This window comes from Stigmatopora argus, chromosome 15 (genome assembly GCF_051989625.1).
Source record: "Stigmatopora argus isolate UIUO_Sarg chromosome 15, RoL_Sarg_1.0, whole genome shotgun sequence".
NCBI lineage: Eukaryota > Metazoa > Chordata > Actinopteri > Syngnathiformes > Syngnathidae > Stigmatopora > Stigmatopora argus.
This window is the reverse complement of record NC_135401.1, coordinates 7,550,038-7,570,037: the sequence shown is the minus strand read 5'-3', so window position 1 is coordinate 7,570,037 and position 20,000 is coordinate 7,550,038. Positions and strand designations below refer to the sequence as shown.

Sequence of the window (20,000 nt, the reverse complement as noted above, 5' to 3'; positions counted from 1 at the left end):
TTTTCTTAAAAAACGACATAGTATAGTGAGGCTTTTTTTTTCTTAAAAAACGACATAGTATAGTAAGGCTTTTTTTCTTAAAAAACGACATAGTATAGTAAGGTTTTTTTCTTTAAAAAAAACGACATAGTATAGTAAGGCTTTTTTTCTTAAAAAAACGACATAGTATAGTAAGGCTTTTTTTCTTAAAAAACGACATAGTATAGTAAGGATTTTTTTCTTAAAAAACGACATAGTATAGTGAGGCTTTTTTTCTTAAAAAACGACATAGTATAGTAAGGCTTTTTTTCTTAAAAAACAACATAGTATAGTAAGGCTTTTCCCCCCAAAAAAACGACATAGTATAGTAAGCCTTTTTTTCTTAAAAAACGACATAGTATAGTAAGGCTTTTTTTCTTAAAAAATGACATAGTATAGTAAGGCTTTTTTTCCTAAAAAACGACATAGTGTAGTAAGGCTTTTTTCTTTAAAAAAAAACGACATAGTATAGTAAGGCTTTTTTTCTTAAAAAATGACATAGTATAGTAAGGCTTTTTTTCTTAAAAAATGACATAGTATAGTAAGGCTTTTTTACTTAAAAAACGACATAGTATAGTAAGGCTTTTTTTCTTAAACGACATAGTATAGTAAGGCTTTCTTTTAAAAAATGACCATGTATAGTAAGCCTCATCTCATCTCATTTTCTGAACATCTTTATCCTCATTAGGATAGCGGGGGATGCTGGAGCCAATCCCAGCTGTCTCCAGGCCAGAGGCAGCGGACATCCTGAATCGGTGGCCAGCCGATCTTAGGGTACAAGGAGACGGACAACCATGCACACTGTATAGTAAGTCTTTTTTCCTTAAAAACGACATAGTATAGTAAGGCTTTTTTTCTTAAAAAACGACATAGTATAGTAAGGCTTTTCCCCCCCAAAAAACGACATAGTATAGTAAGGCTTTTTTTTTCTTAAAAAACGACATAGTATAGTAAGGCTTTTTTTTTCTTAAAAAATGACATAGTATAGTAAGGCTTTTTTCTTTAAAAAAAACGACATAGTATAGTAAGACTTTTTTTCTTAAAAAACGACATAGTATAGTAAGGCTTTTTTACTTAAAAAACGACATAGTATAGTAAGGCTTTTTTTCTTAAAATAGAATAGTAAGGCTTTTTTTCTTAAAAAACGACATAGTATTGTAAGCCTTTTTTCTTTAAAAACGACATAGTATAGTAAGGTTTTTTCTTTTTAAAAAAACGACATAGTATAGTAAGGCTTTTTTCTTTAAAAAAACAACATAGTATAGTAAGGCTTTTTTCTTTAAAAAAACGACATAATATAGTAAGGCTTTTTTCTTAAAAAACGACATAGTATAGTAAGGATTTTTTTCTTAAAAAACGACATAGTATAGTGAGGCTTTTTTTTTCTTAAAAAACGACATAGTATAGTAAGGCTTTTTTTCTTAAAAAACGACATAGTAGAGTAAGGTTTTTTTCTTTAAAAAAAAACGACATAGTATAGTAAGGCTTTTTTCTTTAAAAAAAACGACATAGTATAGTAAGGCTTTTTTTCTTAAAAAATGACATAGTATAGTAAGGCTTTTTTACTTAAAAAACGACATAGTATAGTAAGGCTTTTTTTCTTAAAATAGAATAGTAAGGCTTTTTTTCTTAAACGACATAGTATTGTAAGCCTTTTTTCTTTAAAAACGACATAGTATAGTAAGGCTTTTTTACTTAAAAAACGACATAGTATAGTAAGGCTTTTTTTCTTAAAATAGAATAGTAAGGCTTTTTTTCTTAAAAAACGACATAGTATTGTAAGCCTTTTTTCTTTAAAAACGACATAGTATAGTAAGGTTTTTTCTTTTTAAAAAAACGACATAGTATAGTAAGGCTTTTTTCTTTAAAAAAACAACATAGTATAGTAAGGCTTTTTTCTTTAAAAAAACGACATAATATAGTAAGGCTTTTTTCTTAAAAAACGACATAGTATAGTAAGGATTTTTTTCTTAAAAAACGACATAGTATAGTGAGGCTTTTTTTTTCTTAAAAAACGACATAGTATAGTAAGGCTTTTTTTCTTAAAAAACGACATAGTATAGTAAGGTTTTTTTCTTTAAAAAAAACGACATAGTATAGTAAGGCTTTTTTTCTTAAAAAACGACATAGTATAGTAAGGCTTTTTTTCTTAAAAAATGACATAGTATAGTAAGGCTTTTTTTCCTAAAAAACGACATAGTATAGTAAGGCTTTTTTTCTTAAAAAACGACATAGTATAGTAAGGATTTTTTTCTTAAAAAACGACATAGTATAGTGAGGCTTTTTTTCTTAAAAAACGACATAGTATAGTAAGGCTTTTTTTCTTAAAAAACAACATAGTATAGTAAGGCTTTTCCCCCCCAAAAAACGACATAGTATAGTAAGCCTTTTTTTCTTAAAAAACGACATAGTATAGTAAGGCTTTTTTTCTTAAAAAATGACATAGTATAGTAAGGCTTTTTTTCCTAAAAAACGACATAGTGTAGTAAGGCTTTTTTCTTTAAAAAAAAACGACATAATATAGTAAGGCTTTTTTTCTTAAAAAATGACATAGTATAGTAAGGCTTTTTTTCTTAAAAAATGACATAGTATAGTAAGGCTTTTTTACTTAAAAAACGACATAGTATAGTAAGGCTTTTTTTCTTAAACGACATAGTATAGTAAGGCTTTCTTTTAAAAAATGACCATGTATAGTAAGCCTCATCTCATCTCATTTTCTGAACATCTTTATCCTCATTAGGATAGCGGGGGATGCTGGAGCCAATCCCAGCTGTCTCCAGGCCAGAGGCAGCGGACATCCTGAATCGGTGGCCAGCCGATCTTAGGGTACAAGGAGACGGACAACCATGCACACACACTGTATAGTAAGTCTTTTTTCCTTAAAAACGACATAGTATAGTAAGGCTTTTTTTCTTAAAAAACGACATAGTATAGTAAGGCTTTTCCCCCCCAAAAAACGACATAGTATAGTAAGGCTTTTTTTTTCTTAAAAAACGACATAGTATAGTAAGGCTTTTTTTCTTAAAAAATGACATAGTATAGTAAGGCTTTTTTCTTTTAAAAAAACGACATAGTATAGTAAGACTTTTTTTCTTAAAAAACGACATAGTATAGTAAGGCTTTTTTACTTAAAAAACGACATAGTATAGTAAGGCTGTTTTTCTTAAAATAGAATAGTAAGGCTTTTTTTCTTAAAAAACGACATAGTATTGTAAGCCTTTTTTCTTTAAAAACGACATAGTATAGTAAGGTTTTTTCTTTTTAAAAAAACGACATAGTATAGTAAGGCTTTTTTCTTTAAAAAAACAACATAGTATAGTAAGGCTTTTTTTTTTAAAAAAACGACATAATATAGTAAGGCTTTTTTCTTAAAAAACGACATAGTATAGTAAGGATTTTTTTCTTAAAAAACGACATAGTATAGTGAGGCTTTTTTTTTCTTAAAAAACGACATAGTATAGTAAGGCTTTTTTTCTTAAAAAACGACATAGTATAGTAAGGTTTTTTTCTTTTAAAAAAAACGACATAGTATAGTAAGGCTTTTTTTCTTAAAAAACGACATAGTATAGTAAGGCTTTTTTTCTTAAAAAATGACATAGTATAGTAAGGCTTTTTTTCCTAAAAAACGACATAGTATAGTAAGGCTTTTTTTCTTAAAAAACGACATAGTATAGTAAGGATTTTTTTCTTAAAAAACGACATAGTATAGTGAGGCTTTTTTTCTTAAAAAACGACATAGTATAGTAAGGCTTTTTTTCTTAAAAAACAACATAGTATAGTAAGGCTTTTCCCCCCCAAAAAACGACATAGTATAGTAAGCCTTTTTTTCTTAAAAAACGACATAGTATAGTAAGGCTTTTTTTCTTAAAAAATGACATAGTATAGTAAGGCTTTTTTTCCTAAAAAACGACATAGTGTAGTAAGGCTTTTTTCTTTAAAAAAAACGACATAGTATAGTAAGGCTTTTTTTCTTAAAAAATGACATAGTATAGTAAGGCTTTTTTTCTTAAAAAATGACATAGTATAGTAAGGCTTTTTTACTTAAAAAACGACATAGTATAGTAAGGCTTTTTTTCTTAAACGACATAGTATAGTAAGGCTTTCTTTTAAAAAATGACCATGTATAGTCCGCCTCATCTCATCTCATTTTCTGAACATCTTTATCCTCATTAGGATAGCGGGGGATGCTGGAGCCAATCCCAGCTGTCTCCAGGCCAGAGGCAGCGGACATCCTGAACCGGTGGCCAGCCGATCTTAGGGTACAAGGAGACGGACAACCATGCACACACACTGTATAGTAAGTCTTTTTTCCTTAAAAACGACATAGTATAGTAAGGCTTTTTTCTCTCTTAAAAACGACATAGTATAGTAAGGCTTTTTTTCTTAAAAAACGACATAGTATAGTAAGGCTTTTTTCTTAAAAAACGACATAGTATGGTAAGGCTTTTTTCCTTAAAAAACGGCATAGTATAGTAAGGCTTTTTTTTTCTTAAAAAACGACATAGTAAGGCTTTTTTTCTTAAAAAAACGACATAGTATAGTAAGGCTTTTTTTCTTAAAAAACGACATGGTATAGTAAGGCTTTTTTCTTACAATAGTATAGTAAGGCTCATTTCTTTAAAAAATGACCATGTATAGTAAAGTGTTTTTCTTAAAAAAACAAGGACCATGTATTGTAAGGCTTTTATTTATACAAAAATGACATGTATAGTAAGGCTTTTATTTATACAAAAATGACCATGTATAGTAAGGCTTTTATTTATAAAAAAAATGACCATGTATAGTAAGGCTATTTTCTTTAAAAATACAAAAAAAACACATTGTGAGGCATTTGAGCAATAATAGTCATATTTGACTTTATTGTATACATAATGAATGAATCTTGGCTTCTGGCTCATCCTCACAAAGTTTGTGTACGTCCAAGATATTTGTTGAATGTAAGCTACAGCATAGAGGAAATGTTCCCCACAAGTTACCTAACGCCTTGCCTTGTTTGTTGACAGACTCGTACCGGCGCACCCCGGATTGCGCCTTCCTCCAGGAGTCTCCGGCGCCCCAGTGAGCGGAGGCTGACACGGTCATGCTTTTGGACGGCTCCCCCAGATGCAGGCGGACGACGACGACGCTGGAGGGCAAATCCTCACTGATCTGCAGGTGCGATTGTCATCATCACTTTGGTCACGTGACCCCTCCCACCGTCCCACTGAACTTCGACCGGCTAAGTATTTTCGGTAAGAGAGCGCTCGAGTAATTTGGCTAAGTGTGCAAGCCGCCTCCCTACTCAGCATGGTCCTGTCCAATAAAGCTTTTTGGGTGGCTTATTTGAATTCCTAGCTAATAGCCAGTGTCTTAGTTTTTTTTTTTAACTCATTTTGATGTAATGATTCAATGTAAAATTTAATTTCTAAAGTATTTTTTAGTAAAAGGTAATTAGTCTTTTGTCGCAGGTGTCTCTCCCCGCCGAAGGCGGGGAGAGGCACCAAGAGTACGTCTGCGGGACGCGAACCAGCCTCCACTCGGCGGTAGGCGCATACTCAACTGTGTGCGCCAAGGGGCCCACCCACACACCCACTAAACTTCGACAGGCCAAGTATTTTCGGTAAGAGGGCGCTCGAGTAATTTGGCTAAGTGTGCAAGCCGCCTGCCTACTTTTTTTAAACTCATTTTGATGTAATGATTCAATGTAAAATTTAATTTTTAAAGTATTTTTTAGTAAAAGGTAATTATTCTCATGTCGCAGGTGTCTCTCCCCGCCGAAGGCGGGGAGAGGCACCAAGAGTACGTCTGCGGGACGCGAACCAGCCTCCACTCGGCGGTAGGCGCATACTCAACTGTGTGCGCCAAGGGGCCCACCCACACACCCACTAAACTTGGACAGGCCAAGTATTTTCGGTAGGAGGGCGCTCGACTCATTGAACTAAGTGTATAAGCCACCGCCCTAAAAAGTATGGTCCTGCCCACTCGGTTTTTATTTGACCTGAAAAGTGAGAAGTTGGAGGAGGCGGGGAATCTAACCAATTACCTTTTGTATGGTAAATTGGTGCTCTACTATTGAGGCCAGGTCAGCCACCTGGTGAAATCGAAATCCTACATCACCGCCATCCACAGGTGAGTCTAAGAAAAACAAAAGAAAAGAAATATTTTCTGCACAGCAACATGAATGTCTCTTTTAAACTTACTTTTTTTGTCTTCAGGTATCCTCGCTCTCCACAGTTTGGGAAACCTTTTCGTTGGAAGACTGTCCATCACAGAAGTCATCCATTGTTGCCTTTGTCACTCATCTGAAAAAATAAAAATAAAAGTTGACATCCAAGTATATCTCTTGTTCTATTATGTGACCTTCACTTTGATTTATAAGAAATATATTTTTCCATTCTAAAAAGTTTTTTTGTAAGGGGATGTGGCTATGCACACGCACTATGATCGCTGCAACCAGGCGAGACATCACATACCGAGCCAATACGAAGGCGACCGGTCGGGGCGGCACTTCATCCACAAGCTGGTCCCAAACCTACTCCATCCTGTCAGAGAGACCACAAGAAAAAAGCCTTACTATATATGGTCATTTTTTTACGAAAAAAGCCTTACTATACTATGTCGTTTTTAAAGAAAAAAGGCTTACAATACTATGTCGTTTTTTAAGAAAAAAAGCCTTACTATACTATGTCGTTTTTTAAAGAAAAAAAGCCTTACTATACTATGTCGTTTTTTTTATTAAAAAAGCCTTACTATATATATTATGTCGCTTTTTAAGAAAAAAAGCCTTACATACTATGTCGTTTTTTATTTTAAAAAAGCCTTACTATACTATGTTGTTTTTTTTAAGGAAAAAAAGCCTTACTATACAACGTCGTTTTTTATTTTAAAAAAGCCTTACTATACTATGTCATATTTTACGAAAAAAAGCCGTACTATACTATGTCGCTTTTTACAAAAAAAGCCTTACTATACTATGTCGTTTTTTTATTAAAAAAGCCTTACTATATATATTATGTCGCTTTTTAAGAAAAAAAGCCTTACCATACTATGTCGTTTTTTATTTTAAAAAAGCCTTACTATACATGTCGTTTTTTAAGAAAAAAAGCCTTACTATACTATGTCGTTTTTAAGAGAGAAAAAAGCCTTACTATACTATGTCGTTTTTAAGGAAAAAAGACTTACTATACAGTGTGCATGGTTGTCCGTCTCCTTGTACCCTAAGATCGGCTGGCCACCGATTTAGGATGTCCGCTGCCTCTGGCCTGGAGACAGCTGGGATTGGCTCCAGCATCCCCCGCTATCCTAATGAGGATAAAGCAGTTCAGAAAATGAGATGAGATGAGGCTTACTATACATGGTCATTTTTTAAAAGAAAGCCTTACTATACTATGTCGTTTAAGAAAAAAAGCCTTACTATACTATGTCGTTTTTAAAGAAAAAAGGCTTACAATACTATGTCGTTTTTAAAGAAAAAAGGCTTACAATACTATGTCGTTTTTTAAGAAAAAAAGCCTTACTATACTATGTCGTTTTTGGGGGGGGGAAAGCCTTACTATACTATGTCGTTTTTTAAGAAAAAAAAGCCTTACTATACTATGTCGTTTTTTGGGGGGGAAAAGCCTTACTATACTATGTCGTTTTTTAAGAAAAAAAGCCTTACTATACTATGTCGTTTTTTTTTTAAAGAAAAAAGCCTTACTATACTATGTCATTTTTTAGGAAAAAAAAGCCTTACTATACTATGTCATTTTTTAAGAAAAAAAGCCTTACTATACTATGTCGTTTAAGGAAAAAAAAGCCTTACTATACTATGTCGTTTTTTAAGAAAAAAAAGCCTTACTATACTATGTCGTTTTTTGGGAGGGGAAAGCCTTACTATACTATGTCATTTTTTAAGAAAAAAAGCCTTACTATACAATGTCGTTTTTAAGAGAGAAAAAAGCCTTACTATACTATGTCGTTTTTTTAAAGAAAAAAGCCTTACTATACTATGTCGTTTTTTAGGAAAAAAAGCCTTACTATTCTATTTTAAGAAAAAAAAGCCTTACTATACTATGTCGTTTTTTAAGTAAAAAAGCCTTACTAAACTATGTCGTTTTTTAAGAAAAAAAGCCTTACTATACTATGTCGTTTTTTTAAAAGAAAAAAGCCTTACTATACTATGTCGTTTTTTAGGAAAAAAAGCCTTACTATACTATGTCATTTTTTAAGAAAAAAAGCCTTACTATACTATGTCGTTTTTTAAGAAAAAAAAAAAGCCTTACTATACTATGTCGTTTTTTAAGAAAAAAAAGCCTTACTATACTATGTCGTTTTTTGGGGGGGAAAAGCCTTACTATACTATGTCGTTTTTTAAGAAAAAAAGCCTTACTATACTATGTCGTTTTTTTTTTTTAAGAAAAAAGCCTTACTATACTATGTCATTTTTTAGGAAAAAAAGCCTTACTATACTATGTCATTTTTTAAGAAAAAAAGCCTTACTATACTATGTCGTTTAAGAAAAAAAAAGCCTTACTATACTATGTCGTTTTTTAAGAAAAAAAAGCCTTACTATACTATGTCGTTTTTTGGGAGGGGAAAGCCTTACTATACTATGTCATTTTTTAAGAAAAAAAGCCTTACTATACTATGTCGTTTTTAAGAGAGAAAAAAGCCTTACTATACTATGTCGTTTTTAAGGAAAAAAGACTTACTATACAGTGTGTGTGCATGGTTGTCCGTCTCCTTGTACCCTAAGATCGGCTGGCCACCGATTCAGGATGTCCGCCGCCTCTGGCCTGGAGACAGCTGGGATTGGCTCCAGCATCCCCCGCTATCCTAATGAGGATAAAGCGGTTCAGAAAATGGTATGAGATGAAGCTTACTATACATGGTCATTTTTTTAAAGAAAGCCTTACTATACTATGTCGTTTAAGAAAAAAAGCCTTACTATACTATGTCGTTTTTTAAGTAAAAAAAGCCTTACTATACTATGTCGTTTTTTAAGGACAAAAAGCCTTACTATACTATGTCGTTTTTTAAAGAAAAAAAGCCTTACTATACTATGTCGTTTTTTTTATTTAAAAAGCCTTACTATATATATTATGTCGCTTTTTAAGAAAAAAAAGCCTTATCATACTATGTCGTTTTTTATTTTAAAAAAGCCCTACTATACTATGTCATATTTTACGAAAAAAAACCTTACTATACTATGTTGTTTTTTTAAAGGAAAAAAAGCCTTACTATACTGTCGTTTTTAAGAAAAAAAGCCTTACTATACTATGTTGTTTTTTATTTTAAAAAGTCTTACTATATATACTATGTCGTTTTTTAAAGAAAAAAAGCCGTACTATACTATGTCATATTTTACGAAAAAAGCCTTACTATACTATGTTGTTTTTTTATGAAAAAAAGCCTTACTATACTGTCCTTTTTTATGAAAAAAAAGCCTTACTATACTATGTCGTTATTTAAGAAAAAAGCCTTACTATACTATGTCGTTTTTTATGAAAAAAAAGCCTTACTATACTATGTCGTTATTTAAGAAAAAAGCCTTACTATACTATGTCGTTTTTTTATGAAAAAAAGCCTTACTATACTATGTCTTTTTTAAAGAAAAAAAGCCTTACTATACTATGTCATTTTTTGAGAAATAAAGCCTTACTAAACTATGTCGTTTTTTAAGGGGAAAAAAGCCTTACTATACTATGTCGTTTTTTGAGAAAAAAAGCCTTACTATACATGGTCATTTTTTAAAGAAAAAAGCCTTACTACACATGGTCATTTTTTTAAGAAAAAAGCCTTACTATACTATGTCGTTTTTTATGAAAAAAGCCTTATTATACTATGTCGTTTTTTTATGAAAAAAAGCCTTACTATACTGTCCTTTTTTATGAAAAAAAAGCCTTACTATACTACATCGTTTTTTATGAAAAAAAAAGCCTTACTATAATATGTCGTTTTTAAGGAAAAAAAGCCTTACTATACTATGTCGTTTTTTTTATTTAAAAAAGCCTCACTATATATACTATGTCGTTTTTTTACAAAAAAAGCCTTACTATACTATGTCGTTTTTTTTATTAAAAAAAGCCTTACTATACTATGTCATATTTTACGAAAAAAAGCCGTACTATACTATGTCGCTTTTTACAAAAAAAGCCTTACTATACTATGTCGTTTTTAAGAAAAAAAGCCTTACTATACTATGTCGCTTTTTAAGAAAAAAAACCTTACTATACTATGTTGTTTTTTAAGAAAAAAGCCTTACTACACTATGTCATTTTTTAAGAAAAAAAGCCTTACTATACTATGTTGTTTTTTGAGAAAAAAAGCCTTACTATACTATGTCGTTTTTTTATTAAAAAAGCCTTACTATATATATTATGTCGCTTTTTAAGAAAAAAAGCCTTACCATACTATGTCGTTTTTTATTTTAAAAAAGCCTTACTATACTATGTCATATTTTACAAAAAAGAAGCCTTACTATACTATGTTGTTTTTTTAAGGAAAAAAAGCCTTACTATACTGTCGTTTTTTAAGAAAAAAGCCTTACTATACTATGTCGTTTTTTTATGGAAAAAAAGCCTTACTATACTATGTCGTTATTTAAGAAAAAAGCCTTACTATACTATGTTGTTTTTTATGAAAAAAAGCCTTACTATACTAGGTCTTTTTTAAAGAAAAAAAGCCTTACTATACTATGTCATTTTTTGAGAAATAAAGCCTTACTAAACTATGTCGTTTTTTAAGGGGGAAAAAAGCCTTACTATACTATGTCGTTTTTTGAGAAAAAAAGCCTTACTATACATGGTCATTTTTTTAAGAAAAAAGCCTTACTACACATGGTCATTTTTTTAAGAAAAAAGCCTTACTATACTATGTCGTTTTTTATGAAAAAAGCCTTACTATACTATGTCGTTTTTTTTATGAAAAAAAGCCTTACTATACTGTCCTTTTTTATGAAAAAAAAAGCCTTACTATACTACATCGTTTTTTATGAAAAGAAAAGCCTTACTATAATATGTCGTTTTTAATAAAAAAAGCCTTACTATACTATGTCGTTTTTTTTATTTAAAAAAGCCTTACTATATATACTATGTCGTTTTTTTACAAAAAAAGCCTTACTATACTATGTCGTTTTTTTTATTTAAAAAAGCCTTACTATATATACTGTTGTTTTTTAAAGAAAAAAAGCCTTACTATACAACGTCGTTTTTTATTTTAAAAAAGCCTTACTATACTAAGTCATATTTTACGAAAAAAAGCCGTACTATACTATGTCGCTTTTTACAAAAAAAGCCTTACTATACTATGTTGTTTTTTAAGAAAAAAGCCTTACTACACTGTCATTTTTTAAGAAAAAAAGCCTTACTATACTATGTTGTTTTTTGAGAAAAAAAGCCTTACTATAGTATGTCGTTTTTTTATTTAAAAAGCCTTACTATATATATTATGTCGCTTTTTAAGAAAAAAAGCCTTACCATAATATGTCGTTTTTTATTTTAAAAAAGCCTTACTATACTATGTCATATTTTACGAAAAAAAAGCCTTACTATACTATGTTGTTTTTTTAAGGAAAAAAAGCCTTACTATACTGTCGTTTTTTAAGAAAAAAAGCCTTACTATACTATGTCGTTTTTTATGGAAAAAAAGCCTTACTATACTATGTCGTTTTTTACGAAAAAAAAGCCTTCCTATACTATGTCGTTTTTTTACGAAAAAAAGCCTTACTATACTATGTTGTTTTTTATTTTAAAAAGTCTTACTATATATACTATGTCATTTTTTAAAGAAAAAAAGCCGTACTGTACTATGTCATATTTTACGAAAAAAGCCTTACTATACTATGTTGTTTTTTTATGAAAAAAAGCCTTACTATACTATGTCCTTTTTTATGAAAAAAAAGCCTTACTATACCATGTCGTTATTTAAGAAAAAAGCCTTACTAAACTATGTCGTTTTTTATGAAAAAAAGCCTTACTATACTATGTCGTTATTTAAGAAAAAAGCCTTACAATACTATGTCGTTTTTTATGAAAAAAGCCTTACTATACTATGTCGTTTTTTTATGAAAAAAAGCCTTACTATACTGTCCTTTTTTATGAAAAAAAAGCCTTACTATACTACATCGTTTTTTATGAAAAAAAAGCCTTACTATAATATGTCGTTTTTAAGAAAAAAAGTCTTACTATACTATGTCGTTTTTTTTAATTTAAAAAAGCCTTACTATATATACTATGTCGTTTTTTTAACGAAAAAAGCCTTACTATACTATGTCGTTTTTTATTATTAAAAAAGCCTTACTATTTATACTGTCGTTTTTTAAAGAAAAAAAACCTTACTATACAACGTCGTTTTTTATTTTTAAAAAGCCTTACTATACTATGTCATATTTTACGAAAAAAAGCCGTACTATACTATGTCGCTTTTTACAAAAAAAGCCTTACTCTACTTTGTCGTTTTTTAAGAAAAAAAGCCTTACTATACTATGTCGCTTTTTAAGAAAAAAAGCCTTACTATACTATGTCGTTTTTTAAGAAAAAAGCCTTACTACACGATGTCATTTTTTGAGAAATAAAGCCTTACTAAACTGTCATTTTTGAGAAATAAAGCCTTACTAAACTGTCATTTTTGAGAAATAAAGCCTTACTATACTATGTCGTTTTTTTAAGGGAAAAAAAGCCTTACTATACTATGTCGTTTTTTTAAGGGAAAAAAAGCCTTACTATACTATGTCGTTTTTTAAAGAATCAAGCCTTACTATACATGGTCGTTTTTTTAAGAATCAAGCCTTACTATACATGGTCATTTTTTTAAGAAAAAAGCCTTACTATACATGGTCATTTTTTAAAGAAAAAAAGCCTACTATACATGGTCGTTTTTTAAAGAAAAAAAGCCTACTGTACATGGTCGTTTTTTAAGAAAAAAGCCTTAGTATACATGGTCATTTTTTAAGAAAAAAAAGCCTTACTATACATGGTCGTTTTTTAAGAAAAAAAAGCCTTACTATACTATGTCGTTTTTTGGGGGGGGAGAGCCTTACTATACTATGTCATTTTTTAAGAAAAAAAAGCCTTACTATACTATGTCGTTTTTAAGAGAGAAAAAAGCCTTACTATACTATGTCGTTTTTAAGGAAAAAAGACTTACTATACAGTGTGCATGGTTGTCCGTCTCCTTGTACCCTAAGATCGGCTGGCCACCGATTCAGGATGTCCGCTGCCTCTGGCCTGGAGACAGCTGGGATTGGCTCCAGCATCCCCTGCTATCCTAATGAGGATAAAGCAGTTCAGAAAATGAGATGAGATGAGGCTTACTATACATGGTCATTTTTTAAAAGAAAGCCTTACTATACTATGTCGTTTTTTAAGTAAAAAAGCCTTACTATACTATGTCGTTTTTTAAGTAAAAAAGCCTTACTATACTATGTCGTTTTTTAAGAAAAAAAGCCTTACTATACTATGTCGTTTTTTAAGAAAAAAAAGCTACTATTCTATGTCGCTTTTTAAGAAAAAAAAGCTACTATTCTATGTCGTTTTTTAAGTAAAAAAGCCTTACTATACTATGTCGTTTTTTAAGTAAAAAAGCCTTACTATACTATGTCGTTTTTTAGGAAAAAAAGCCTTACTATGCTATGTCATTTTTTAAGAAAAAAAGCCTTACTATACTATGTCGTTTTTTAAGAAAAAAAAAAAAAGCCTTACTATACTATGTCATTTTTTTAAGAAAAAAAAAGCCTTACTATACAATGTCGTTTTTTGGGGGGAAAAAGCCTTACTATACTATGTCGTTTTTTAAGAAAAAAAGCCTTACTATACTATGTCGTTTTTTAAGAAAAAAGCCTCACTATACTATGTCGTTTTTTAAGAAAAACATCCTTACTATACTATGTCGTTTTTTAAGAAAAAAGCCTTACTATACATGGTCATTTTTAAAAGACCCTGACAATACATGGTCATTTTGTTTTAAAGCCTTACTACACATGGCCATTTTTTTAGGAAAAAAAAGCCCCACTGTACATGGTCTTTGACGGCTACCCTCTAGTGGCACTCTAAAGTTAACTCCGGCCCACCGAGTTCACGGATCAATGGTTTGCTTATTATTAACCCAAAGAAGTCAACACTCGCCAATTTGCATTATACCTAAAATATGCAGACATTATGTGTGTCCTACCTTTGCCGATGTTCGTTTCCTCTCCAAAGGACAGATAACGATGGCAAAGGCACTTTATGTGGACCGGGACCAATTGTTGCCATGGAGTCGCCATTTTGGCTCATGGTATGTCATCTGAAAATTGGATGCAAATGTTCTGTTAAATCATTAAACACGGACATAAACCCTGCAGGCTTAGACCATATCTAAAAACACGACGTGTTTTTCTATAGGGAGGTTAGTCGTGAATTAAAATCTTAGCAATAAACATTAGTTCATGTCTAACCACCTTGTAGGAAAACACTCCTGTCCACGAGGATGCTCGTAGGCTCAAAGTAGAGTTGTATGTACGTATAAGGATAAACATACAGTAGCTACTTGCAATGAGCCAAAATGGCCGACGGAAGCATTCGACCCCAACTGCAGTTTCTCGAGGGTACCTATTCAGTCTGTTTTCCACGTGTTAAATGTCGATCAAGTGGTCATAAAATATGGTGTCTCAATTGACAAACGACGACCAATCATATTTTAAATTTTAATATCTCACATTTGTTTTATTTACATAAAGACCGGCAGTCTTTTCCACACACAAAGTGAAAAGGAAACAAAATGTATAGCGGAAGCACGCGCACACATAGACATTAATAGATAACATCAGTTTGGGTTTTTTAGCACATTGTTTGAAAGAAACGAAAAGAATTCCATCACTTTTGTTTTTTTTTCCAATGAGCTCTGCTTGTACGATAAAATGAAATTTAAGAATCCGATGAAAATGTGAGCATGGCCAGGCAATGCGTGAATGACATGCACCGAAACACACGCGCAAACATTTAAAAACGCGGACATTCCGGTTTGGCACAAACTTGGGAGGCTTAGGAGAAGACAAGCAATTTAAAAAGCCACAAAAATGTCCCAAAAAAGCAGCGATCGGGTCGAAAACATCACAAAGTTAAAGCACGATAAAAGAGGACCTACATTTGTTTGGTTCCAATTCTTCTTTGTTGACAGCTAATTAAAACTATTACAGGCTGTAGAGTGCCCCCTACTGGTAACTAAGGTGGCGTATTTTTTTTAGATGAGTTAAGTTTTGTTGGAAAATGTTTCATTTTGATGTCATTAAAAAAACTGAACTGCATAAAATGTTTTTTCTTCACAAACCAAAGACTTTTTCTTTTTGGGGTCATCTGTGTTTAACTTTTCAGAAATTAGCATTTTTTCATGAATTTCAATATAAAAAAAATGACATTTTTGTATGGATCGTACAGATATGATTTTACTGACCGTAGTGTGGAAATCCATTGTAGTTCTGTTGCTTTTGGTTCACTTTTGTTAAACTTTAAGAATCTGCATTAACTTTTTTCATAGGATTATCCAACCAATCAACAACAATAACGTAAGCTCATTTTTGCAGTGAGGTCAAGTCCTAGGAGTTAAAAATCAGGACATTAGTAGATCAAATGTAAAACAAACCTCACTCAGTTAAAAAAAAAATAAAAAAATTTCTTCTAGGGACAAACAAAAAAGGATAAAAGAAAGGAAAAAAAGAATTAATTTTTACATCAATTATGTCTTAATCATTGCAAAATATCCAGATAAATTTGGAATAATGTCAATTCTTTGCAGGACAAAAAATGCACATTCTCATTGGTCCAGCTCCCCAAGGTTTGGCTTCACCCCCTGCAAAAAAAATCAATTTATTTTGGATTTGTTAAGCCTCTTAAATGACGTGACCTACCAAAAGAAACCTACAAACACAAACTATCACTTGACCAACATGCTTTACCCTCCAAAAAAAAAAATCACGCGAGCACGCACACACGGAATGAATTAACAAAGCAATTTGTTGACTTCATTATTGACTTTCGACGGAATTTGACAACGGTTTCACGCGCTCCCATTTTGTAGCTCTGCAGTCCCTGAGCATCGGGCTTCGCTCGATAAAGCACACGTAGTCACAAAACTCAAGCGAAGAGTTGTGTACTCGTGTTGTTCACAGTAGCAGCAGTGTAGCGTGTAACATAGCCTGAAAGCCTGCATGATAAACTAAAAAAAATAGGCCAAAAAATTCTATTTTGTGGTTGCTTTGATGCCCTACGGCGATGCTGTTCACTCAGTCGCCACCAAATTTAATTCAAATCGAATTTTAGGCTGATGTGGTCATGCAAAAAAATAAAAAAATAAAAAAAATGGCTTTGAAAATGAACCAAATGCTAAAAAGCAACAGGACTTGCACCATATGGGCGTGGCCAATGTGTACTGTACATAATGATTTTGTGTTTACGGGACGACACACTCGCTGTTTAGACACCTCCCGTTGCAGGTGTCAATAAACAGTGGGTTTTTTTTAGTTTGATTTTTGTTTTTCACATAGTGAAATTGTGTTTGGATTACAGCATGCAGTATTCTAACGTGCTAACGCCAGCGTCGTCATCATCGTTGCCGGTGGACGAGACATTTCACTGCTTCTGTACTCGCATTGTGCCTGTACACACGCACACAAAAAAAGATGTGGACACAAAATAAAAAATCAGTATTTTGAAAAAAGCATCAAATACATGAAATATCAGTCATTTCAAAAATATATTTACAGAATTCTCATCAAAATCATCTAAATGGTAATGGCTTCAAACTATTTTCAGTAACTTAACAGCTTATAGAATTGTCTTTAAAGACAATATACTAATCTAAATAAGACTGCAGTAACTTTACACCAACCTTAAACAAATATCATAAACCCTTTATTCATTGGCTGTGCTAGACATCCAATTCATTTTAACTGGGAGAGGCTAGCAGTGAATAATCATAGGAAGCTGGGATAGGCTCCAGCACCCCTGCAGCTCCGGTTCAGAAGATGAATGAATGAATTACAAACTACTACCATATTTTCCGGACTATAATTTGCACGTTTTTATGCTATTGTTATCCAAAAAAACAGTTAATATGGTGACTTTTTTCCATTGTTCTCTATTTTACTATTATTTTAACGTATAATATTGTATAACTCATACTTCAGTGCGACGTATAGTCCGAAAAATACACTACTTGTCTTCCGCTTACCTCGCTCGCCTCCGTTTCTCATGTTGGCCTCTTCTTCATCCGCCACGTCGTCCACTTGGAAAATAAAAGGCAAACGTCACTTTCCGTTTTGGTCCAATTTTTCGATCGGCGACCTCTCACCCGAGTGGAGCTCTTTGACTAGCGACGACATGGTGTTGGTGATGGAGTCGGCGGCCACCAGGAGGTCGTTGCGCAGATTCCGAGGTACACCTGACAGCCGTGTTTTTCAATGACTCATTTTTCTTTCTGCGTACGACGTTTTGGACTCACCCTGAGCGAAGGCCTCCAGCACGTCGCCCCCCAGGCCCGCCATACAGTCCTGGGGCGTGTGCGTGGGGGTGGAGCCGGCCGAGGTGGAGCGAATCGGCATGGGCATGGAGCAGCCCGCGCTGTGGCTGGGCGACGAGTGCGGGGAGCCCCCCGACTGACGACCGAGACCCCAAATGGCATTATTCGGGTTTTTCATTGGCTGAAAATCCATTTGGTTTGGTACTCACCGCTTGCTTCTGTTCCTCGTCCTGTCGGTCAGCACGCAGAAGATGGGAACATTTTTTATTTTTTTTTAAAGATCATTTAAAATGAAAATATGTGTTGCGTAAATGAGGCGAACCTTGAGAAGCCTCATGAGTCCCTCCAACTGCACCATGAGCTCCCGCCGACTCTCCTGCAAGGCTGACATACGTCGCTCCAGTTCGTCTTTCCTGTGTCTGACATGCACATTACAAATGTGACTTATATAGGGGTATTTTTGATCATTGACATAAAAAAAAAACATAAAATAAAAAAATAAAACCTCAACATACATACATCAAATTTTAGGTCAACTACTTTTTCTTCTAAACCATATTTAACATTGTGGTATCAATAGGTTATAATTATTTATAATCATTATTTGATATTCGATACTATTCCATATAGAATATATTTTTCATATACATATATACACATATATACATATACACGTCTATATATATGTGTATATATATATATGTATATATATATGTATGTATGTATGTATGTATGTATATATGTATATATATATATGTATATATATGTATGTATATATGTATATGTATATATATATGTGTATGTATATATATATATATATATATATATATATATATATATATATATATATGTGTGTATATATATGTATATATATATATATATATATATATATATATATATATATATATATATATATATATACACACACATATATATTAAAAAAATTTTTTTTTGAAATGTAGAAGATGATTTTTTTTAAAGGTCTTTGTTACCGGAGCAGCCTGAGTTCTGTGAGGAGCGTGGGGTTCTGCTGGGCCTTCTCCGGCGTGGGCTGCGAAGCCTGCTCGTGTTCCAGACGAAGCCTCTGGATCTCCTGCAGGATCTCCCTGAACCACAAATCACACACTTGTTGGACCTTTGTCGCTCAAGCCACATACATTCCATTAAAAGCCAGTTATTCATAGCCTTTCTTCAAAATTCTGTCGATAAGAATTTTGCTCACGGCCCAAACCTGTCGGCGGAATCCCACCTGTTTTTATTCTCCAGCTCGGCAATCAGCTGCCTCTGCTGCTTGTTGGCGTCAAAGTTGAACGTCAAGTCGGAGGGAGGGCATTGTTGCTGCCAGGTGGGGAAAAAAACATCATTTTTTGTTTTGTTTTTCAAGCCGGCCGGGCTGGTCAGTGAGAGAATACCGAAAGGTCAATTCTCACCGTGGAGTTTCCCGCTTCGGCCGCTAGACGCGCAGCATAGCGGGCGATGAGGCGGTGCTCCTCATCCAGTCGGCTTGGACTCTCCAAGGCGCTGCAATGAAAAGTTCAAAAGGCACACTAAATGAAGGAAATGCGAGGTGGGCAAAACTTGGGGGTCGAGGGTCCAATCTGGCAAAACACATCAATGCATGAAGCTACTAAAGGAAATCACCAATCACCAAAATGGCGTAAAATTTCACGTTGGTTTGGGAAAACTGATTTTTCAAACTTTCCTCAGAAATGTTTAGGTTTTGTGGCCCTTTGCATTGGAGACCCGCTAAACCTACATTTCTTTTAACATGGTGATCCGTGCTTTCAAAAACTGGATTTATTAAGCATCTAGATCCCCACACGAAAGGCAAGCAGGAACCTAAATGCACAGCAGATGAACATCAAGCTGCCAAAATGTCCTTCTGGTCCAGGCGACTGGTCCCAAATGCTATTTTTACTTCTCTAAACTGACTTGTAAAGCGCTCTGATCCAGAGAACAAAAAAAGCAGCCTCAAAAGAACGACAGTGACAATTAGGAATACTAGCTGTGAAATAAATGTATCTAGGGCTGGAAGTAGGCTATATTTAGCAGAGAAGTCATTTACTTTTTATCATACTGTATCTCCACTACAAATCTATTTTGGAAGTTTTAACCCTTAATAGGCTCGTCATTTAACCCGTCGCTGAAAGATAAGCATTTAAAGTCACTTCTCCCAGTTAAAATGATAAGCCTAACCCTAAAAAAACAGTAAATGTTCCCTTAGATATTTTTTAAATAGTGTAGATAAGGGATATAAAACTGCAATCATTCTCTATTAATTTGATTTTTTTTTAATAAATAAAAAACGTTACTAAAAACTTTTTTTCGTGCAGATAAGTGGTACAGAAATGAACGAATCAGTGAATAAAATGAACAGATACATATCCAGCTTACCTCCAACAAGAAAGAGGCTGTATGAAGAAAATTAAACACATCCAACATTTGTCTACGATGCTGATGCTGTGGGTGCGAATGCTGCCACGGAAAAGCTGCGTCCTTTCCCTCTCTCTCTTTTTTGTCACGCCCAA

At 32.9% G+C, this 20,000-nt stretch overlaps 1 protein-coding gene and 1 long non-coding RNA gene across 18 annotated transcripts in view; one reads left to right on the top strand and one right to left on the bottom strand.

Annotated features, from left to right (window-relative positions):
• The window catches only part of LOC144090298 (uncharacterized), a 9,695-nt gene extending 3,361 nt beyond the window's left edge, over positions 1-6,334 (top strand). For 2 of the 8 annotated variants that reach the window (XR_013305335.1, XR_013305336.1), the window contains exons 3-9: positions 707-826; positions 2,759-2,882; positions 4,192-4,315; positions 5,022-5,249; positions 5,466-5,910; positions 6,004-6,126; positions 6,213-6,334. This is a non-coding gene — a long non-coding RNA (uncharacterized LOC144090298). Of the gene's footprint in view, positions 1-706; positions 827-2,758; positions 2,883-4,191; positions 4,316-5,021; positions 5,250-5,465 lie in introns of all 8 variants that reach the window. The other 6 variants (XR_013305332.1, XR_013305334.1, XR_013305329.1 and 3 more) reach the window with 6 other exon arrangements.
• dtnbb (dystrobrevin, beta b) overlaps positions 4,690-20,000 on the bottom strand; it is a 19,883-nt gene continuing 4,572 nt past the window's right edge. For 3 of the 10 annotated variants that reach the window (XM_077621691.1, XM_077621689.1, XM_077621692.1), the window contains 14 exons: positions 18,903-18,993; positions 18,722-18,810; positions 18,465-18,578; positions 17,795-17,891; positions 17,682-17,702; positions 17,455-17,608; positions 17,305-17,394; positions 17,185-17,238; positions 14,149-16,609; positions 13,126-13,245; positions 8,691-8,814; positions 6,471-6,539; positions 6,198-6,299; positions 4,690-6,132 (listed from right to left, as the gene is read on the bottom strand). In XM_077621691.1, the coding sequence (XP_077477817.1) occupies positions 16,584-16,609; positions 17,185-17,238; positions 17,305-17,394; positions 17,455-17,608; positions 17,682-17,702; positions 17,795-17,891; positions 18,465-18,578; positions 18,722-18,810; positions 18,903-18,993 (736 nt within the window). In that variant the 3' untranslated portion in view covers positions 4,690-6,132; positions 6,198-6,299; positions 6,471-6,539; ... (1 more) ...; positions 13,126-13,245; positions 14,149-16,583. Of the gene's footprint in view, positions 6,133-6,197; positions 6,300-6,470; positions 6,540-7,179; positions 7,300-8,690; positions 8,815-13,125; positions 13,246-14,117; positions 16,610-17,184; positions 17,239-17,304; positions 17,395-17,454; positions 17,609-17,681; positions 17,703-17,794; positions 17,892-18,464; positions 18,579-18,721; positions 18,811-18,902; positions 18,994-20,000 lie in introns of all 10 variants that reach the window. The other 7 variants (XM_077621683.1, XM_077621686.1, XM_077621682.1 and 4 more) reach the window with 7 other exon arrangements.